Source organism: Sphaeramia orbicularis, chromosome 19 (assembly GCF_902148855.1).
Source record: "Sphaeramia orbicularis chromosome 19, fSphaOr1.1, whole genome shotgun sequence".
In the NCBI taxonomy this organism is placed as follows: Eukaryota; Metazoa; Chordata; class Actinopteri; order Kurtiformes; family Apogonidae; genus Sphaeramia; species Sphaeramia orbicularis.
The window spans coordinates 39,993,972-40,013,237 of record NC_043975.1 but is presented as its reverse complement, the minus strand read 5'-3'; the positions used below and the strand labels follow the sequence as shown (position 1 = coordinate 40,013,237).

General features: G+C 39.0%; 2 protein-coding genes across 6 annotated transcripts in view; one reads left to right on the top strand and one right to left on the bottom strand.

The window, feature by feature from the left end:
- l3mbtl2 (L3MBTL histone methyl-lysine binding protein 2) overlaps positions 1 to 7,120 on the top strand; it is a 49,132-nt gene extending 42,012 nt beyond the window's left edge. For 2 of the 4 annotated variants that reach the window (XM_030122433.1, XM_030122435.1), the window contains 8 exons: positions 1,403 to 1,507; positions 1,621 to 1,768; positions 3,454 to 3,536; positions 3,646 to 3,880; positions 4,573 to 4,626; positions 4,913 to 4,978; positions 5,078 to 5,239; positions 5,318 to 7,120. In XM_030122433.1, the coding sequence (XP_029978293.1) occupies positions 1,403 to 1,507; positions 1,621 to 1,768; positions 3,454 to 3,536; positions 3,646 to 3,880; positions 4,573 to 4,626; positions 4,913 to 4,978; positions 5,078 to 5,239; positions 5,318 to 5,583 (1,119 nt within the window). In that variant the 3' untranslated portion in view covers positions 5,584 to 7,120. The remainder of the gene's footprint in view (positions 1 to 1,402; positions 1,508 to 1,620; positions 1,769 to 3,453; positions 3,537 to 3,645; positions 3,881 to 4,572; positions 4,627 to 4,912; positions 4,979 to 5,077; positions 5,240 to 5,317) is intronic. The other 2 variants (XM_030122436.1, XM_030122434.1) reach the window with 1 other exon arrangement.
- chadlb (chondroadherin-like b) overlaps positions 6,183 to 19,266 on the bottom strand; it is an 80,089-nt gene continuing 67,005 nt past the window's right edge. For both annotated transcript variants that reach the window (XM_030122440.1, XM_030122441.1), the window contains exons 7-11: positions 17,012 to 17,231; positions 11,680 to 11,953; positions 11,193 to 11,605; positions 8,331 to 8,497; positions 6,183 to 6,893 (exon numbers count right to left, since the gene is read on the bottom strand). In XM_030122440.1, the coding sequence (XP_029978300.1) occupies positions 6,593 to 6,893; positions 8,331 to 8,497; positions 11,193 to 11,605; positions 11,680 to 11,953; positions 17,012 to 17,231 (1,375 nt within the window). In that variant the 3' untranslated portion in view covers positions 6,183 to 6,592. The remainder of the gene's footprint in view (positions 6,894 to 8,330; positions 8,498 to 11,192; positions 11,606 to 11,679; positions 11,954 to 17,011; positions 17,232 to 19,266) is intronic.

The following is a 19,266-nucleotide window of genomic DNA, read 5'->3' as shown; positions in this document are numbered from 1 at the left end:
CATACGAACACCGATTTGGCTCAAATTACACTCAGACGTCCATCTCCCAGGCCTACACCCATTTATTAAAGGAAATTTAAATTTCGCACTATCGCGCCCCCTACAAATGTACATTTACAAAAATGACATCAGTTCGGAGATACGAACACCGATTTGGCTCAAATTTGAATCACACATGTGTCTCCCAGGCCTACACCTTCTTGTCAAAAGAAACTGAAATTTTGCGCTACAGTGCCCCCTACAAGTTTTTTTTAAAATTTTTTTAATTAAAATTGCTTCAGTTCGGACATACGAACACCAATTTTGCTCAAATTTGACTCAGACATCTATCTCTCAGGCCTACACCCATTTATCAGAAAAATTTGAAATTTGAAGCTATAGCGCCCCCTACAATTTTACCTTTACAAAAATTACTTCACTTCAGACATACAAACACCAGTTTGGCTCAAATTTGAATCAGTTGTCAATCTCCCAGGCCTACACCCATTAATCAAAAGAAAATGACATTTCGCTAAATAGCGCCCCCTTCACATTCACCTTCATGAAAATTGCATTAATTGAAACATACGAACACCGATTTGGCTCAAATTTGACTCAGTGGTAAATCTCGCAGGTCTACACCCATTCAAAGGAAGAAATTCAATTTTAGCTGCATAGTGCCCCCTACAGATTTACTTATACTAACATTTCTTTAGTTTGGACATAAATCCAAAGATCTGCCTCAAATTTGAATCAGTTGTCAATCTCCCAGGCCTACACCCATTCATCAGAAGACACTGAAATGTGGTGCTAGCGCGCCACCTGCTGAACGATGGACATACTTCTACTGGATGTGCCCGTGGCGAGGGCCTTTAGATCCCGCTTGCGGCTTTAATTCTTTCTTCTTCTTCTTTCTTTGTATTATGTTTATGAATGTTATGAATGTTATGAATGTTGCTTTGTGTGTATACATATAAATGTATTTATGCATCCCCCTTTTTTTTGTTTTGTTTTTGTCTTTTTTCCTGAAAATGTGGTTGGCTAAGTGTACAGGCTTGTTAATATCATTTTTACTATCCATTTTTACATACTTATTTAATTTACTTATACTACCCTTTTTCCTTTTTTTTCTTATTTTTCTCTCTTTCCTCTTTTTAATGATCATTATTGATACTCTTTTTTTCTTTCTTCTTCTAAACAAAAAAAAAAGAGAACAGTGTACTTTGGATGATTGATGTCATGTATAATATCCTGTAAGACTGTTCTGAATAAACATTTTAATAATAAAAAAAAAAAATGCGCAAAACAATTTAAGTTCTCTTGCCTGGCCAGCCAGCACTCTGGGTGCTCAGCACCCCTAAACCTCTGATCCTAAAATCGCCCCTGGTTGATGACACGTCCTGACAATGTTTCTGCACCACAGCCCAGAATTGTCTACATGAATGGCTGTTTCTTTGAAAACGGAATGAAACTTGAGGCCATTGACCCTCTCAATCTGGGAAGCATCTGTGTGGCCACAGTACATGAGGTAACATTTTTTTATTTTTGTCTAATTGACCCTTAAACAAGTTTAGTTTTGGTTAGGTTATGTAATTATAAATCATCTGTTATTTTGAATTCAGAGTTGTTGTCTTCTTCCAGGTGCTGTTAGATGGATACCTAATGGTTGGTATTGATGGCACGATCTCTAACAAAGGCTCTGACTGGTTTTGTTACCATGCCTCCTCTCATGCCATTCTACCAATAGGCTTTTGTGAGAAGAACAACATCCCTCTCACAGTTCCTCAAGGTAATCCAGTCAATATGTTCTATTACACAACTTCACATATGAATGAAGCCACCACTTGATTTGTTTATTTAGATCCTTTTTGGCTACTTTGTTAAAACAGAAACTACTCTTTCTGTATGCTTTTTATAATATGCAGTGCTGCTTGAGCACAATGATCAAGCAAACAATGATCCTTCCCTTATTTTTTATCTATATTAGGAAATAGATTATTCTCAGTTTGGCTAATGTGATAGAAATTCATGTAGATATTTTAAGTACTTAAGATTCAGTCATCATTAAAGTTTATTTAATGCAAGAGAATCAGTAAAAGGAATCATAAAAGAAACATTAAAATTCCAGCCTAGTAATAATTGAAATTAAAGTTTGCACTATGTTTTCAACCAGAGATGAGCTTGTTTATTTGTGCGCAAAGCAAGCAATCAGTTGAGAAGTATTCTCTTGCATTTGTTGACACATTCAAATGCACTTAGCATTATAACATGCATCATGTGCAAAGATACAACATCAGATACAGCAAATCAAAGCTTGTCTAATACATATGATAGCTTTATATCAGTCTACCATATCCAAATCTTTTTCCACCCTTTGTTAGTTATGTACCAGTGTTGGAGAGATCATTCTGGTACCATCCACGATCACTCTAAAATAGGGGGGAAACTAATAATAATCACACTTGTTGTGGGCAGTGCTAAGCAGAGGATGCAGCAATAGTCCCTTTGCAAAATTGTGTTGGAGAATGTGTTTTGGTAGAGCATTTACTATTAGGATAGTGAGACGAGGTTTAAAAATGACGCAGTCCCCACTCAAGAAAACAACACAAAAAGTATGTACATAGAGCACAGACACTGGTCTTGTTCTGTCATGTAGCAAGGAGGACACACAGATACATTATATGGACAAAAGTTTTGAGACACTTTGAATTCACATGTTTCATTGCCAACATGGGGCTGGGCTACAAAACCATAATGATAAATGCCATTATATAATTTTATAAATATCATTGCAATAAATGTTTCTATTTCATCTTTAGGGTTAATATTGTTTACACTGTCAGTGTAACTATAATTGTTTTAAATGTACTCCTTGTAGATTTCTGAAATATTGATCACATTCTGACCATAAATACTCATTTTAAACCACAAGTAACTCAGGAAGAAAAATCAGCCATTAAATTAAAAGAAATACTGAACTGACATTTATTGTGATAATTACTGATATGAAATTTGCTATCATGATAATATTTCAAATCAATGGGAATGGGGAGTCCTACAAGCTGCAGGTGTCATGCATCCTGGTATTTTCTGTCAATATAGTGTAGCATAATTCAGGAGAATGAAGCATGAAGTGGCACCCAGTGACAGGACTATTCCAGCAGACTAGCAATATAAAATAACTGGATCTCTTAAATAACCAGGAAAAGACATCATTGCAAGGGTCATTGATAGCTCTCTACGTCCATGTCACATCTTCACGAACAGAAAAAGCCAAAAAAGTCATATTGTTCTAGACTATTCCTTGTTTAAATAAATAGTCTTTTTGTTTAAACCTGTTACTGTACTTTTTGAAGTCAAACATGTATGTATAGAGGTAACTGATGTCTATAATAAAGATGACTTAATAGAATTAACATGTCTTAATCTATATCACTGTACTGTGAAAAAGGTTCTCATGTCTATTTGTTATAGGCTATGACTCAAAGACCTTCACCTGGACAAAATACCTGCAGGAGACACAAGCTAAAGCTGCACCCCCACATCTGTTCAACTCTGTAAGACAGCTCTCTGTTTAGTGACATTACGGTGTCATCACATCAACCGAAAAACTTTACCAAACAGGGCATGAACAAGGAGCTTGTGTCCTTTTTCCTTTCTGTTTAGGAGTACCCGGGCCACAGTTTCTCCCTTAACATGAAGCTGGAGGCAGTGGACCTGATGGAGCCAGGCCTGGTGTGTGTAGCCACTGTAAAGCGATGTGTGGGTCGCCTGCTGCTCATCCACTTTGACGGATGGGACGATGAGTTTGACCAGTGGGTTGACAATCAGTCCCCAGACATCTACCCTGTTGGCTGGTGTGAGCTCACTGGCTACCAGCTCCAGCCACCTCCAGGACTAGGTACTTGACTAACACCGACTGACTATTTAACATGTTATAAATGTGCTTATTCACTTCCCCAGAGTTAGTTGAAGGAATCAGTACATACAGTATATGAGAGTGGATGATGTTATCTTGGTTGTTTATTATTTTGCTCGATCCTTTAGTACCTGACTATGATACAAAGAAAAGACTTGGTGTTTTCACTGTCCAAATTAATTGAGTTTGTTAATATAAATAGATCAAACTTCAGGAATAATATTTGTTAATGTAAAATGTCAAAGCTGTTACATAGTATTGACTCACAGAGTCCGAGGAATCTTGTTGGCTCCCCTAACATGAAGCTGAATGCTTCATGCTTGTGTGAAGGGACCATCAGTGTGAAGCCACAGATTGGAATTTTACAGAGACAGATGTTACCATCAAGTCATTATCTTTTCCCTGCAGTCTGTGGTGTTTTCTTTTTATTTCTCCAGTTAAATAAAGATTTGAATGACTCACTAAATCATAAATTTACCTAATGTAATTTAGAAAATGTCCTGTTTTTCTGATGTGGGGTTTATGGGTTTTTTGTAAAATTGTCAGACTGTTTCGTTAGGTGTTAAAAAAAACTGTCTGGGCTACTTTATCCAATGTGTTTTCAAGGGATGTTTGATTCTAACTGAGCTGCATTTCTTTATATTGGTGTACTAAAAGGCCTAATGTAAATGCAGGCACTGAACCACCCAAGGCTACTAGGAAGACTGCAATTTCAAGTCTCTCCCCAGGTAGTTAAGAAACCACATTAAACATGAAACAAAACAGAAACTCACAGTGTAACTGGATAGCACAATCTTCAGGCCAGATTGCACAGCAGCAGTTTGAGGTTATTTGACACAAAGGCTGATAGGACAGTTTTGGACCATTTGTTGTTTACTCTGTTAACCGGTTTCAAATTGTGCACCTTTCCATTAAAAGCTTTTAGATCACTAGTCTTCCATTCACTGGGGGGGTCATGCTGTTAACTGCATTGATTTTCCCGTAAGTGACACATTTGTTTGGGCTCTTTTCCAGTTGATGCAACCGAAAACCAGGCAGCACGAAACAAGAAAACTAAGCCAGCAGTGTTTGGCAAAAAGAGTAAGTCCTGTCTGAGAAATGTAAAGTACATGGAGTTTTGTGTTTTCCATTCTCAAGATTATTAAACTAATCATCACTCTTGTTTCTTCTTTTCTTTAGAGAAGAAATATGCAAAGAAGAGACTGCTCTCTCAGGACCAAGCCAAGGCGGTGGCTGCTCCTGGTGTCTGTGGGACTGACAGACCCCCAGGGCTGGTCGGCCTTGCTGTTCCTCCTAAAGTGCTGCTCATCCAGCCCAAGACTGAACCAGAAGAGCAGGAGAGTAAGTAGGTCTACGTGCTCTACCAATTGTGTTTCTTTAGGATATTGTTGTCATTTTGTGACAATTCTGTCTCTTTAGTCTTTGCAGTGCAGGTCAAAGTGGAGGAGGTGGAGGTGGAGACCCGTATTGGCCCTCCAGCCAACCCCCCTCTGGTTTCTCTGGGTACAATCAAACAAGAGGAGGAAGTGAAGAAGACTAAGTTAGAACTAAAGACAGTACCAGAGCAGAGGAACACTGAAAACACAGCATGTGGAAAGACAGAGGAAAGCTGTACTGCTGAAAGCAACAATGTTCAAAGTGACAATGAAGACTGCAGTGATGTAGAGAGGTCAGATGCTGAATGAAGAACAAAGCAGCGCTATGGAGGAAAATTTGGAGAGCAACACTGAACAGGACATAACGGGAGAAACCAGTGGAACGGAGAGATGAATGACATTTGGAGGTGTGACACTGACAACATGTCAACATCGGACTAGGAAGCACCAGTGCACCATGAAACTGGTTATTTAAGTATAATACTAATAACTTGTATATGTTCACTAAAACCAGCTTATCACATTAAAAAATCTACCTCACATTATTGGTTATAGGATGGGGCTGCACTGATATATTAGCAAACCCTGTTGACTGCCATCGGTCATCTGCAAATAAGACAGTATTCATCAGTGGCATGCATTTTTCTGTTGTGTTTTAGTTAATTGTTTCTTTATAATGAGAAAGACCTTGTTTACCTGCTATAAAAAGGATAACAAATTACAATAAAATCATTGATAATGGCCCATAATTTCACAATTATTGCATCCCTGCTTTTGGAAAGTTCCACGACAAATTAGTCATTTGGCTATTTATGACTGCTTACTACTTGTTTTAGTTAAGTTGAACAGAATCACAGACAAATCTTTGTTGTAATGTTTTATTTTTTCATGTTTTCCATCCAGATGTGTTTTTTTGTAGCTATGCCAATGCTGTTTTTTTCCCCAAAAAAAGTTCATTTTTTACTTGCTCTGTTGAATTCCTCCTCCAGAAAAATGACAGAAACATCACTGATACTGGTACTTTGTGTAGCTATGGTGTAGGGGTTAAATATGACTATTACTTAGCTGCATTATATGATACATACTTAAAACAGCTGCTCAGAAGCTAAAAGCTTGTGGTTCTTGGTCTTCATCATTGTCTTAAATGTGAGTGTGAAGCGGGGCATGGCCGACAAATGTGTTTGGATTAAATGTTTAAAACTGACAGCACTTTGGAGCTACAGCTTTTGATGGTCATGAGTCCAATACTTATTGAAAGCTGTAATGTGAAAACACTGGTCCAGGACAGGAGCCAGAAAAAACTTCTGATTTAAGTGCTTCAAGCCACGTTGTGTCGTTTGGTGCTTTTCTTTGCCACTTCTGGTTTTGTGTTAGTGCTCTGTCTAGATTTGGATTTGGCTTGTAGCATTTTGACCTGCCGGTGGCCATTGAGGTGCATCGGTCTGGGTTTGGTCGCTTTGGGTGGCTTAGCCACCTTTGGGATGATGGTAGGGGCAGAGGGGAGGCTCTCTCCTCCAGGACACACTTTGAAAATGTGGACATCCTTGACCCTGCGACCCTTCAGCTCAGGGGGGTTGGCACAGGTGGCTCGAACCTTTAGGTTGACTTTCTCAATCCACCTACATAAAAGAGCAAATACCAAATTATTAAATTTAAACTGCTGAAACACCGAGATGCAAATAAATTATACAGGATTTAATGAAATTATACCCAATTATGTTGATGTTGAACATCAACATGGTCTATAAAATAGCAAATGTCTTGGTCCACTTATTTAAAGAAACCAGCCCAAATATTCACATTTCAGAAGCTGGAAAATGAAAATCTTGACTTTGTTTTTGTTTTTTGTTTTTTGTTTTAATTTTCAATCAATTCTTGAAGCACTAGTAGATGAGATTGATAGGTGACAATTCATCCTTTTAGTTTAGAAACATACAGTAACAGTTTGATATCTGATTCATAAATACACAAAATAATCAATTTAATATTTTAATGGACAATACAAAATGGAATCATGAAAATAAAAGACTCTGAAACTTAAATACACAATGACCTAACTTTTGACTAATTAGATATAATTTATGTAAATCTTGAGTGATTATTTGCCTGACTTCCTTCTCTTTCACACAAATCAGTAACAAGTAGTAGTAGCTAAAGTGTACGTGTAAGTCCCTTCACAGTCTACGCACTCTAGATCAGGGGTGTCAAACTCATTTTAGTGCAGGGGCCACATTCACCCCAATTCAATCTCAAGCTGGCCAGACCAGTAAAATAACAACATAATAACCTATAAATAATAACTCCAAAATTTTCCCTTTACTGCAAAATATAAAACATTAAATTATGAAAATAATTTACATCTACTACCCTTTCACTAAAAAGATGTAAATAACCTCAAAAAAAACATTTCTGATTTAAAAAAAAAAGTGAAATTTTAATATTATGCCTCAACTTATCATTTATACATGTGCATTACATACAGTTACACAAACATTTGGTAACAGGAATAATGTTAATTTTTTTTTAAGTTTGGCATTTGGACCTAAAATAATAATTTCTACAATATTACATCTCAGCTTATTATTAATACAACTTGCAGACACAATGGATCTACAAATGCACAAAACCTTTAGTAACAAGCATAATTTTGTTAAAGTTGGACTTAATTTTCAGGTTGTACTTATTTGTTCAGGTTATTCACATTGTATTGTTAAAAGGATAGACTGTAAATGTAAATATTTTCATAATGTAATTTTTTTTCAAATTACACCAAGAAGAAAATTTGGAGTTATTATTTATAGGTTATTATGCGATTGTTTTACTTGAGATGACAATGGTCTGTATATGGCCACTGAACTAAAATGAGTTTGACACCCTTGACTGTTGATATCTTCAGTGTCATTTTTGCACTTTGCAAATTCATCCCACAGGCCGGCTTGGAACCTGTGGTGGGCTGATTTTTCCCCGCAGGCCACATGTTTGACACCTCTGCTCTAGAGACTCCTGTTAGTCTGTTTTTTCTACCGACACTAACACTGTGTGCAGGATTGTCTTACATGCGCAGTGGCAGCAGAGGGCAATCACACATCAGAGCGTTGTCACCCAGGTTGATGACCTCCAGAGCGGTGAGTGGATGGAGGTCAGGTACGTCCTCCAGCTGGTTTCCCTCCAGGAAGAGACTCCTCAGACTTGAACCCAGGCCTGCCAGGGAGTTCTTTGACATCTGTGAGTGACACCAGAGGCCAAGTTCATAAAGGTGTTTTAGACTGGTCCTTGATTGTTACACCAGTCTTAGTGTAATTATTATAATTGGGTATTGGTAAACTCTGCTTACTTTTTCACTTGTTAGTATGTTATTTCAGATTTAACAACAACAGATTTAACAGTGTTTCTCAAACTGTGGGGCAGGCCTCCCAGGGGGGGTGCAAAGGCTTGCCAGGAGGGGCATGGGATCTCTCCTGAGTGTTTTTTTTTTTTTTTTTTTTTTTTTTTTTTTTTTTTTTTTTTATTATTGCTACGATATTGATGTTTCTTTTAATAAAAGTTATAATTGCACCACTGTTACAATGTTATTGGGTTGAGGGTGGCCTGGAGATTTTTCATCCTCCAAAGGGGGCCTGACAGAAAAAGCTTGAGAACCACTGGTCTAATCCAAGAGAGACTTTCACAAAAATACTGATACATTATAAAACTAAAAAGTCTGCAACCCTACATCCAGCAACTCTAACAGTGATGCCAGCTAATATATACCAGCTAATATATACAGTAATGCTTTTTTGGAAAATGAGAAGTGAGGAAAATCTGATGTGTGGTAACAATGTTCAGTTTTGGGACATTAGCATGACTTGAGATGATCATCTACCAGTGGTGGGCTGTCAGGGCCAGAAAGGCCTTCTCTGGTGTTGTAAACATCATCAGAAACACTGACCTACATTTACAACCTAAACTGTAATATTTGTTCCATGAAACTGTATTCCCAATAGACGAGACTCTTCATTTCTTAGCATTTCTCTTAGCTGCACTGCTTCCAGCATGTGGATGTAATACTTTGTCCAATCAGGTTTCAGTCTCTGTGTGTTGCCACAGTTAATTTAATCTGCCCTGGTCCTTCAAAATGAGTAGTGAGGACCCATGTAATTTAAACTGTATAGCATCAGGATTGTTTCTTTAACCAGTCAATTTCAATTTCACCTCACAGGGCGGGCCCTCAGTTGTCAGCATTTATCCTTCCTCTGATTGGATGGATTGGAAGCTGAACTTATTTGATATAGCTTTGGCAATACTCTTTTTGATTCATTCCAATAAAGCTCATTTAAGTGAATTGAACTACTAATATATTTGAGGTTGAATTTTTTACTCCCACAATGGCTGAGAGAGGAGAGGAAAATGATTTGGTCTTGGACATACTTAAAAATCCATTTTGGCAACAGACTTTTCCAGAAAATCTGGACATTGTGAGGAGAGGTCAGCCAACCCTGACACTAGCTAGCTGGTCGAATGGACATTCTCTGTCCTCAAGAGAATAGAAACTTATGTCAGGAATACAACTGGACAGAAGAGACTGGCAGGCTTGGCCTCCATGGCCATAGAAAATAACACATAGATCACCTCTATGACAGAGTTGAAGTTTTCCTGCGCAAAGAAAGGAGGTTGGATTTTGTACATAAATAATGAGCATCTCTGGTGAATAGGCTATCATGTTTATTTAAATTTTGTATGTTTTTGTCACATTATTAGATATCTATTGAATCTGAACTGCTCCAGATGATGTACATGGCACATCTGTGGTTGTAGAGAAGAGGTTTGGAGTTGTCTTAACTGGGTTTCTTGCTTTAGGAACAACAGTATTCACCCTCAATACAGGAAATGCCCACATTGTGTTATTTTGCTTTTTTTTGTATAGTACTGATGGTTACTATAATTGTGATGTCATTGTGGTGGTATTCAAAGGTGAATTAAGTCCAGTAAGTCCCCACTGAAGACCCAGGTACCAAATGCATGGCCCGCCATAGTGTGAACTACTGTCACAAGTTATAGGTCAAGTGTGTGCATTTTAGGAAGATCTAAAACCAGAAATGGAACTAAATATTCATTAATATTCCCTCTTTACTGTATAAACATACAAAGTATAAACTATTCTGTTTTCATAACCTTATAATTACCCCTTATATCTACAAAAGGAGCAGGTCACTGTTCAGAGACCTACATGTTACACTTCTTTGTTTCTACCTCCCTGCCTCAGTCCAGGAGGCAGACACCCTCTCTATGTTTAAAGGTAGGCTTAAACCTTTCCTTTTAAATGCAGCTTATAGTTTGGGCAACTCCGGCTGCTCATTATTATGCTGCTATAGGCATCATATGCCTCACAGGTTTTCCCTGGATCATCTCTGAATCTGCTGCTGTGGTCCTGCTTCTCTCCTGTCTTCACCATCATCACTCATTTCTCCATATAGTTTTAACAGTTATAGTGAAGTTTGCTGTGCATCCATGTATAGTTTGGACCAGCTCTAAATGTAAAGTATCATGAGATAACTTTTGTTAGGATGTGACACTACATAAATAAATTTGATTGATACAGTAGTATGTACTCTGAATGTGAGTGTTAATAACCCCTTGACTAAAAACTCTACAGAACACTGACTAATAAGGGAGCTCTGGGTTTTGCAGTGGCCACCATATCTGAGAGTAGGGGGTATTTTTCCTCTCTGTGTTGCTAAATATCACACATTGAACCTTTAATGACAATAAACTGACAGCTAGCTGCGGCTGATCAGCCAAAGAGAGCATGCTCTTGATGTGTTTAAATAATTTTCCATATTCCAGTGATTCAGTCTTTTGCAATATGTTTATGAATCATGTAAAAAAAAATATTTATTGACAAGCACTAATTTTTCATCTCACCCCTTGTGCTCACTCACCTTCTCCAGTCCCATGTTATCCAGATACAGCTCTTTTAGTGTCCCCTCCAAAGGATGGAAAGCATTTGGCCCCACCCAGCGAATTGAATTCCCAGATAGCCTCAGGTCTCTGAGGTTTCCAGCCTTGCTCAGTGCTTCAGTGGGCACCTCTTTTAGCTTATTTCTGCCCAAGTGGAGTGTATCAAGGTCACTGGCCTGGTCCAGAGCCCTGGGTGACACATGCTCAATGGTATTTCCAGTCAGGTAAAGGGCTCGCAGACCCTCAGCCCCAGTTAAGATGTCTGGCTCCAGTTTGCTGATGGCATTGTTTTCTAGGTGAAGTGCCAGCAGGCTGGGCAGCAGCTTGAAGGCTCCTTTAGGGAAGCTTGTGAAGCGGTTCTTCTCCAGGTGGAGGTAAGTCAGCTGAGGGAGGCCTGTGGATTTCAATGAAACCTAATTATCATGTAAACTCACACATATACAGCATTTTTGCTTTGAAATTAAGGACCTTTAAAGGCATTCGGGTTGAGGGAAGTGAGATCGTTCTCCGACAGGTACAAGTAGATCAGTCCCTTCATCCCATTGAAAGCTCCGTCTTCCACCTCCACAATTTTGCACCGCTGCAGGTGCAACGATACAACTTGAGCGACACCAGGGAAGCTGTTGCTGGGGATGTAGTGGTAGTGGTTTCCTCGCAGATCAAGGAGGCGTGTGTTGGGAGAGAAACCTCGAGGCACTTTGGTGTGACCACGGTTCTCACAGGAGGAGTGGTGTGTCTCAGCCTGGAAAAGGGTGTGTGTGTGTGGGGGGCAAACATTAACATATTACACTCACATTTAAGGACATACTTTTTAGATAAGAATACACTTAATGGAGACCTGAAAAAAATTTAGTAAATGTATAATTTATGACAAAGAGAACAACACAAACTAGACATGTGCACATTTCCTGAAGGAAATGTTGTCCTGTGTGCTTGCCAGATTTGTGGACTTGTGGCTAGGTGCAATGTAAATGCAAGAAATAGTACCAAAGAAGGACTGTTTATGAATAAAGTACTGCATATATTTTGATGAAAGTTATGTTGTTCCACATTGCATTTGTATGTATAAGTTTTTTATTTAAAAACATTTGCTATAACAATGCAACAGCACGACAGGAAAAAGAAAAAATATGGATCAGCTGAATTATTGACACTGTTTTTCAACACCTGCATTTACAAATCACATAAGATTAATAGCAGAATTTGTAATTTGCCTGAAAAATTATAAATAGGTTGATTTAGTGACACTGAAAAGATGTGAATTGAATTCACAAAATCAATTAATACTTGAAAGAATGTTCAATAGTCATGTCTATAGTTAAAAGAGTGGGCCTCTCACTTGCCCATCCCTCTACCATGTGCTCAGTCCTTGGAGAATTTCACTAGGTGATGGTCAATCTGCCTAACATACAGGTACATCTCAAAAAAATTTGAATATTATGAAAAACTTCAATATTTTTTGTCACTCATTTCAGAAAATGAAACATACAGTATATTATACAGACTCATTAGGCATAGAGTGAAATATTTCAAGCCTTATTTCTTGTAATTTGAATGTTAATGGCTTACAGAGAATGAAAACCCAAAATTCAGTGTCTCAGAAAAAAAGGATATTTTAAACATAAATGTCAGGCTTCTGTCATTTTTATGTACTCAAGACTTGGTTGGACGCCCTTTTACACAAATTACTGCATCAGTGTGTCATGGCATGGAGATGATCAGCCAGTGGCACTGCTCAGGTGGAATGGAGGCCCAGGTTGGTTAGATAGGGTCCTTCAGGTCATCTGTATTGTTGGATCTAGTGTCTCTCATCTACCTATTGACAATACTCCATAGATTCTCTATGGGGTTCAAGTCAGGTGAGTTTTCTGGCCAATCAAGCACAGTAACACCAGGGTCATTGAATCAGCTTTTGGTACCTTTGGCAGTGTGGGCAGGTGCCAAGTCCTGCTGGAAAATGAAATCAGTATCTCCATAAAGCTTGGCAGCAGAAGGAAGCATGAAGTGTTCTAAAATGTCCTGGTAGATGGCTGCGTTGACAGTGGACTTCAGAAAACACAGTGGACCAACACCAGCAGATGCCATGGCAGCCCAAATCATCACTTTTTTAAGATGTACCTTTAGTGGTAGCCGATCAACCTCAGAAGACAGCAGTAGTGATAGATGTAGCAATGCCAAACGATAGCAACATCAGAAAGAAAGAACATGAGAAGCTCGAAAAATACCATGTGTTGAAAGAAGAGCTAGAGAAAACGTGGGGTGTGAAGGCAACAGTGGTGCCAGTAGTAATCGGCGCACTTGGGGCAGTAACCCCCAAGCTGGGAAGATGGCTCCAGCAGATGCCAGGAACAACATCTGAGATGTTTGTTGAAAAGAGCACAGTCCTAGGAACAGCTAAGATCCTGCACAGATCCACCTGAGGCACAACACCACCCAGGTGGGCAAACACACAGCTCTGGGATACATTTCCCAAAGCTTTTAATTTGGCCGGTAAGCTACAGGGCCATTGGTCCTATTTTTAAAATTACAATGGGTTTACAGGTGGCCTGCAGATGACTCCATTCACAGCAGCAAAAGGGGGGGCGGGGCTGGATCCAGATCAACAGAACAATCGGAACACAATGGGAGAACCGGGTCCAGCTGTGATCACACACTAACAAAGTCGGTCTGGTTCTTACTGTGGCCTGGCTCCACGATGTCAGTCCCCAGTCAGACCCAGCCCATTAACGTTCCCCTCATCCATGTTCAGTCCTGTGCAAAAGTCTTATGCTGCCTTCACGTGCTACCGGGAATAGTAAAATTCACAAACCATCATGTGCAGTCCTGTGTAAAAGTCTCTGGTCCACGTCGATGTCAATACAAAACAAAATGAGGGCCATTCTATGTCTTCCTAATCTGTGTTACACCAGTAAGCTTAGTAACGCCATCAAGTATTGTGAATGTGACAAAGTCGTACAGTAATGATGTAAAGCCCTTTCAAACAAATATATAATGTAACTATTTATGAATTCTTATCTGTTACTTCTGATTTCAATACAAAACAAAATGAGGGCCATTGTATTTTTTCTTAATCTGTGCATTACACCAGTAAGCTTAGCTAAGATAGAACCCATGGATTCTCACAGGTCAATGCGCTAGTTTACAAGATTTCACCACAAAATACAGATAAAACACTGCTAAAAGTAATACAAATCTTCAGTCTCTCTCTCACAACATCTTGCTGCTCCCTTCCACTTCCACCCATCCCCCTCATGCAATGTGGGGCCTCTACCATGATGTGTTATATACAGCAGTGTAACAAGAATTGGATACCAAATTATTTATTAATTTAGTGTTGATTTATTGATTAATTTAATTATAGATTTATAACTAAACTTAAATTTAAATCAACTCAAAACAATAATTTGGAAATCTTGCATAGGTGATAGTTCGTGGACTGCACAGTGAACCCATGTGTGAATAATAGTACACAAAGCACAACTGAGGCAATGGATTTATATACATATAAATACTTTATTAACTAAACTAAGACACACTAATAACATAAAGACAAGAGACAAATACAACCAAAGGAGCAGGAGATTATGGACAGGAGAATATGTAGATTAAGCTGGCAGACAGCTATATTCAAGATATTATAATGTTAGTGAGGTTACGTTGAGGTAAACCTACTTAAATTGGAATAACACCAACTCAGATAAATCAGGAGCAAGTTTTCTTACAAGTTGTTGCGGTGCGGATGCAGCAACTGGCACGGCCTTGACGGCGGATGGATGAAGTCTTCTGACGTAGTTCGAAGCAGGAACAGGCTGTGAAGCGACGTGCTTGCGCTGGAGGCCTGAAGGTCTGGAGTTCTGAAGTTCTGCTGGCTGGAGGAGGTTCACAGCTGGCTCTGGCGGCTGGTTCTGGAAAGCTCGCCAGGAGAAGATGGAACAGCTCTGAGAGCCAAGGAGATGGTCAAGACTCCTTGGAGAAAGCTCTTTGTTCTTAGGTGAGAGCTCAGAAGAGGTGGAGAAAGCTCTTTGCGTAGGTGAGAGCAGCAAAGGTGGAAAGAGCTCTTCTCTTTGCGTAGGTGAGAGCAGCCAGGGTGGAAAAAGCTCTGCTGAAAAGTTGGTTTCATTTACTTTTATAGTTTGTCCAAAAACCAGCTTGCCACGCCTTCCTCGTGCATATAGATGAGTTATCGATGCCTTGGGGCGTTGCCTTCTTTGTCTGTTTTCGGCGGGAAAATGCCTCCTCGTGAATATTCAAAAATATCACGTTTCTCTTCCCTCTTGGGAAGACAGAGGGGGAGAGGACTGTGGCTTAGCCTTGTAAGAAAACTTTGCATCCTCAAATAAGATCCTCTTAAACTTTATACATCACCTGTAACCTCACTTAAGCATCAGTAAAATAATAGCATGATTATTCAGACATGCTATAAGCAGTGATACTCTTACTTTCACATAATTCACCGTGAACATGATCAGGACACACATATGTGAAACCACAGGTCAGGCAAATGGCTTAAGTATTACATGCATAAAAGAGTTAACGTGCTGAGTTAATCAACATTAACACATAATGTAATACATTATTTACATGGCACATAGAGTGATTTTATCATTCAGTCCTTTGTTCGTTTCTGGGTTCATCTTCACCTCTGGATAAGCAAGAATAATGGGACACAGATGTTGAGAGGCAAAAGGTCAGCTTAGTGTCAAAACCGAGTCCATTAGGCTCATTCTTTAAGATCATCTGTCTTTGTAAATGTCATTTGCAAAGGATGTCCCAGTACTGACCTGGTGACGGACCAATCAGCATGGTTGTTCAGGAATTTGGTTTGACACGGAGAGGAAGATAATATAATTTATACTTCTGTTTTTGAGTCTGTTCACTCACTCCACCGTCATCCGGCTACAGCAGCAATCAAAAACTCATTCATTTGTCATTTGAATTTTGTCAAACTGTAAAGGAGTCATGGCAATTTGTATGATGGTGTATACAAAACTGTGTCACCGGAGACACAATCATCCATAAAGGGTTTTAACGTCAAGAATAAGTGTGAACTGAAAAAGCAGCTGAGGGAAAAATGGACTTTTACAGCCATAAACATACATCGTACCTCAAAAATTCTTGCACTATGAGACTTTTCATATTTACTGAAGTATAATATATCCAAGCACAGTCAGAGCTCAGGAAGCAGTGATTTGTGGGAACATTGACTTTGACAAACATGTTAGAGACCTTTGTGCGTTTGGAGTCCTGTAGATCAAAAACAAAAAGTTTTAAGATAAACATGTGATTTGGTCTTTAAAAGAAGAGTTTTTTCAACAATTTGTTTGTAGAATTTCCAAAAAATGCAAATCAGTAGCCCCATTCTATCAGATAGACTATAGAGGCTACCAGTCAATCAGTGGTCAGCATTCTGCTCCCCGTGTGTACGTATGTGGTTTGGTTGATCTCGATTCATGTGAAAACCATGCAAGATATTGGTACCAAACTTCACAGGACAATTCTGTGTGCAATTCAAAAATACCCCGTTCATTTTGGCAATTTTTACGAAATTCATGCATTGGACCATCATAGCACAGAAGTCATAGCACATCTTTCAAGACCAGGCTGCACAATTTACTGTAATATGTGTGGGTCTAGTTCCAAAGCTCTGCACCACATTTTTTTGTGATAATAAGTAGTAATAATAACAATTCAGAATAATATGATGAATAATAATACAGCACCTTGCATTACATGCAAGCACAGGGGGAGGAGGAGGAGCAGCAGAAGAAGAAGAAGAAGAAGAAAAAGAAGAAGAACTCACCTCACAGAAACAGTTGGCTGGACACTTGGCCTTGCTCTCTGGCTCTTCAGTTGGAGGAGGTGGGTTCCTGTTTGCCTCCTCAAACTCTGCCTTTAACATGGCTTCCTGGCTCTGACAGCGAAGCTCTGGAGGATAAACAGCCTCCAGATTCTCTCCAGAGAGATGAGCTGGTCCTCCACATGTTCCTAACAGCTTCACCTTATTGCTGATGGTCCACTCCCTGCATGTTTCATCAGACAGAAAACCATGCAGCTTCACATCACGCAGAACCAGTAATGTCCTCAAAACCAAAGCAAGTCAATCCCCGTAGAATCCCTGTAGATGTTAAAATGTCCAATTTTTCAGTTTAAATAAGCAAGTTTGCAGCCTGCTCCAAAAATGGTTTTGATCTGTATTCCTAACTAAACTTCTACCCCTGTATGGGGATAAATTTCCATATAACCACCTGTTTCAATTATTTAAAGGCTTATTTTTTTAAGATGTTACACTGATGAGACTGTAAGAGAATTCAGTAAAAAACCTAGCCTGGTAGTGTACTTAAGCTAATATTAGCATTAATTTGTTTTCAATCATATAGTCTCCCAGCAATTGGTAATTTGTGTGTCTACACATTACATGAACCTGGCATTACTACGATAAACTAAAACTGTATGTGATAACATGTATTAACAAGAGGAAATAAATTGGTGATGTTTAACAAGACATTTCTATTAAATGTGGTTAGTGTTTTCAGTAAATTAGCATTAGCTTCATGGTTTCACCTTTCACTCTTCCCCAGCTCCACATTCTTATCAAAATTTGCAAATTTGTTATCAAGAAAACAAGAGGACAACATTGAAAAAAACAGACTTGGGGCTTGAAAGTGTCAGTCTTCAAACCACTGAATAGTTGACGTCACAGAGGGTTCATCCACTATAATCTCTGCCTTAAGATGTAATTTTACATCAAAAAATATTACTTTATTGTTTTACACCAATCACCAATAACATTCTGACCACTGATAGTCAAACCTGATTACGATGGGACCTGTCAGTGGGTGGGATATATTTGGCAGCAAATGAACATTTAGCCCTTGTGGACAATAAGGTCCATGTCAAATGTGTGATGTGTGAGGATAGGGCACCAAGTTGGTCTGGAACTCAGTCAGGTCAACGTTCAGGGCTCCATCAAAGCGAAGTGAGGCTGCACTTCACAATAGCACAATGGGCAAGAATAAGGATTGGAGCAACTTTGACATGGGAGAAATTGTGAAGAGCAAATTACTAGGTCAGTGCATCTCCAGGTAGTGGTTAATGCCTACCAAAAGTTGTCTCAAAAGCAGCAAAAAGATCTCAACCAGTCGAGCACCTATGGTAACATAACATTATTATCGTCTAATATTGTGATGATCCACCGTTTTTCCACAAAAAAAACCTCTGACCCAAGGTCTAGACTCAACCAGACCATTGGTGTGCTGTGGTATCTGGCACCAACACGTCAGCAGCAGACCCAGTCATCGCCATTACAATAAGGTCCATGTCAAAGTCACAGTATGTCGCTCATTTGCTTCACTTGCTGGTTAATATACTTAGCGCCATTAAAAACACACGGGTCATTTGGAGATATTTTAAACTAATTGGTTTGGGGTTACCTTTGTATTAAAGAGAGAAATGTTGGTCATTAGAGAATGAAATGTGGACAAATTGTGATCAACTTAACACGTTTATTCAGTGTACTGAATACAGGTACTCAGAAATGGAAAGTGTCATCATTCAATATCAGGTGTGTCCACCTCTGGCTTCCAAACAAGCAGTGCAGCGATGCCTGGAACTGACAAGTCTCATGATCTTCTCCTGAGGGATCCAATCTGATACTAATCTGGCACTCAGACGACTGACTGTACTGTGATGACAGCGCAGACAGTGCTTCACCATTGTTCAGACCTGCGTGTAACATGCCGATGGCACGTTCTTTCTGATATATCGTAAGCAGTAGCATTTTGAGCTGGCAAAAACATTTCAGCATTTTCTTTGCTGCCTTTATATAGGCTATTGACCACACCTAAAGTTACCAGTCAAACATGACTCTGTACAAGAGATTTGACTCAATGTGTGATGTTATGGCTACTCTTGCATTCAAAAAAGAAAAACGGTAAAAAAATAAAAATAGCAGAGTAGTCTGAGGAGGAGGTCTATGACTCACTAAATTCCTTAAAAGCACTCGTGGAGATATTTCTATATTCAAAATGATCCAAATTTGTTTTCACCAACAAAAAT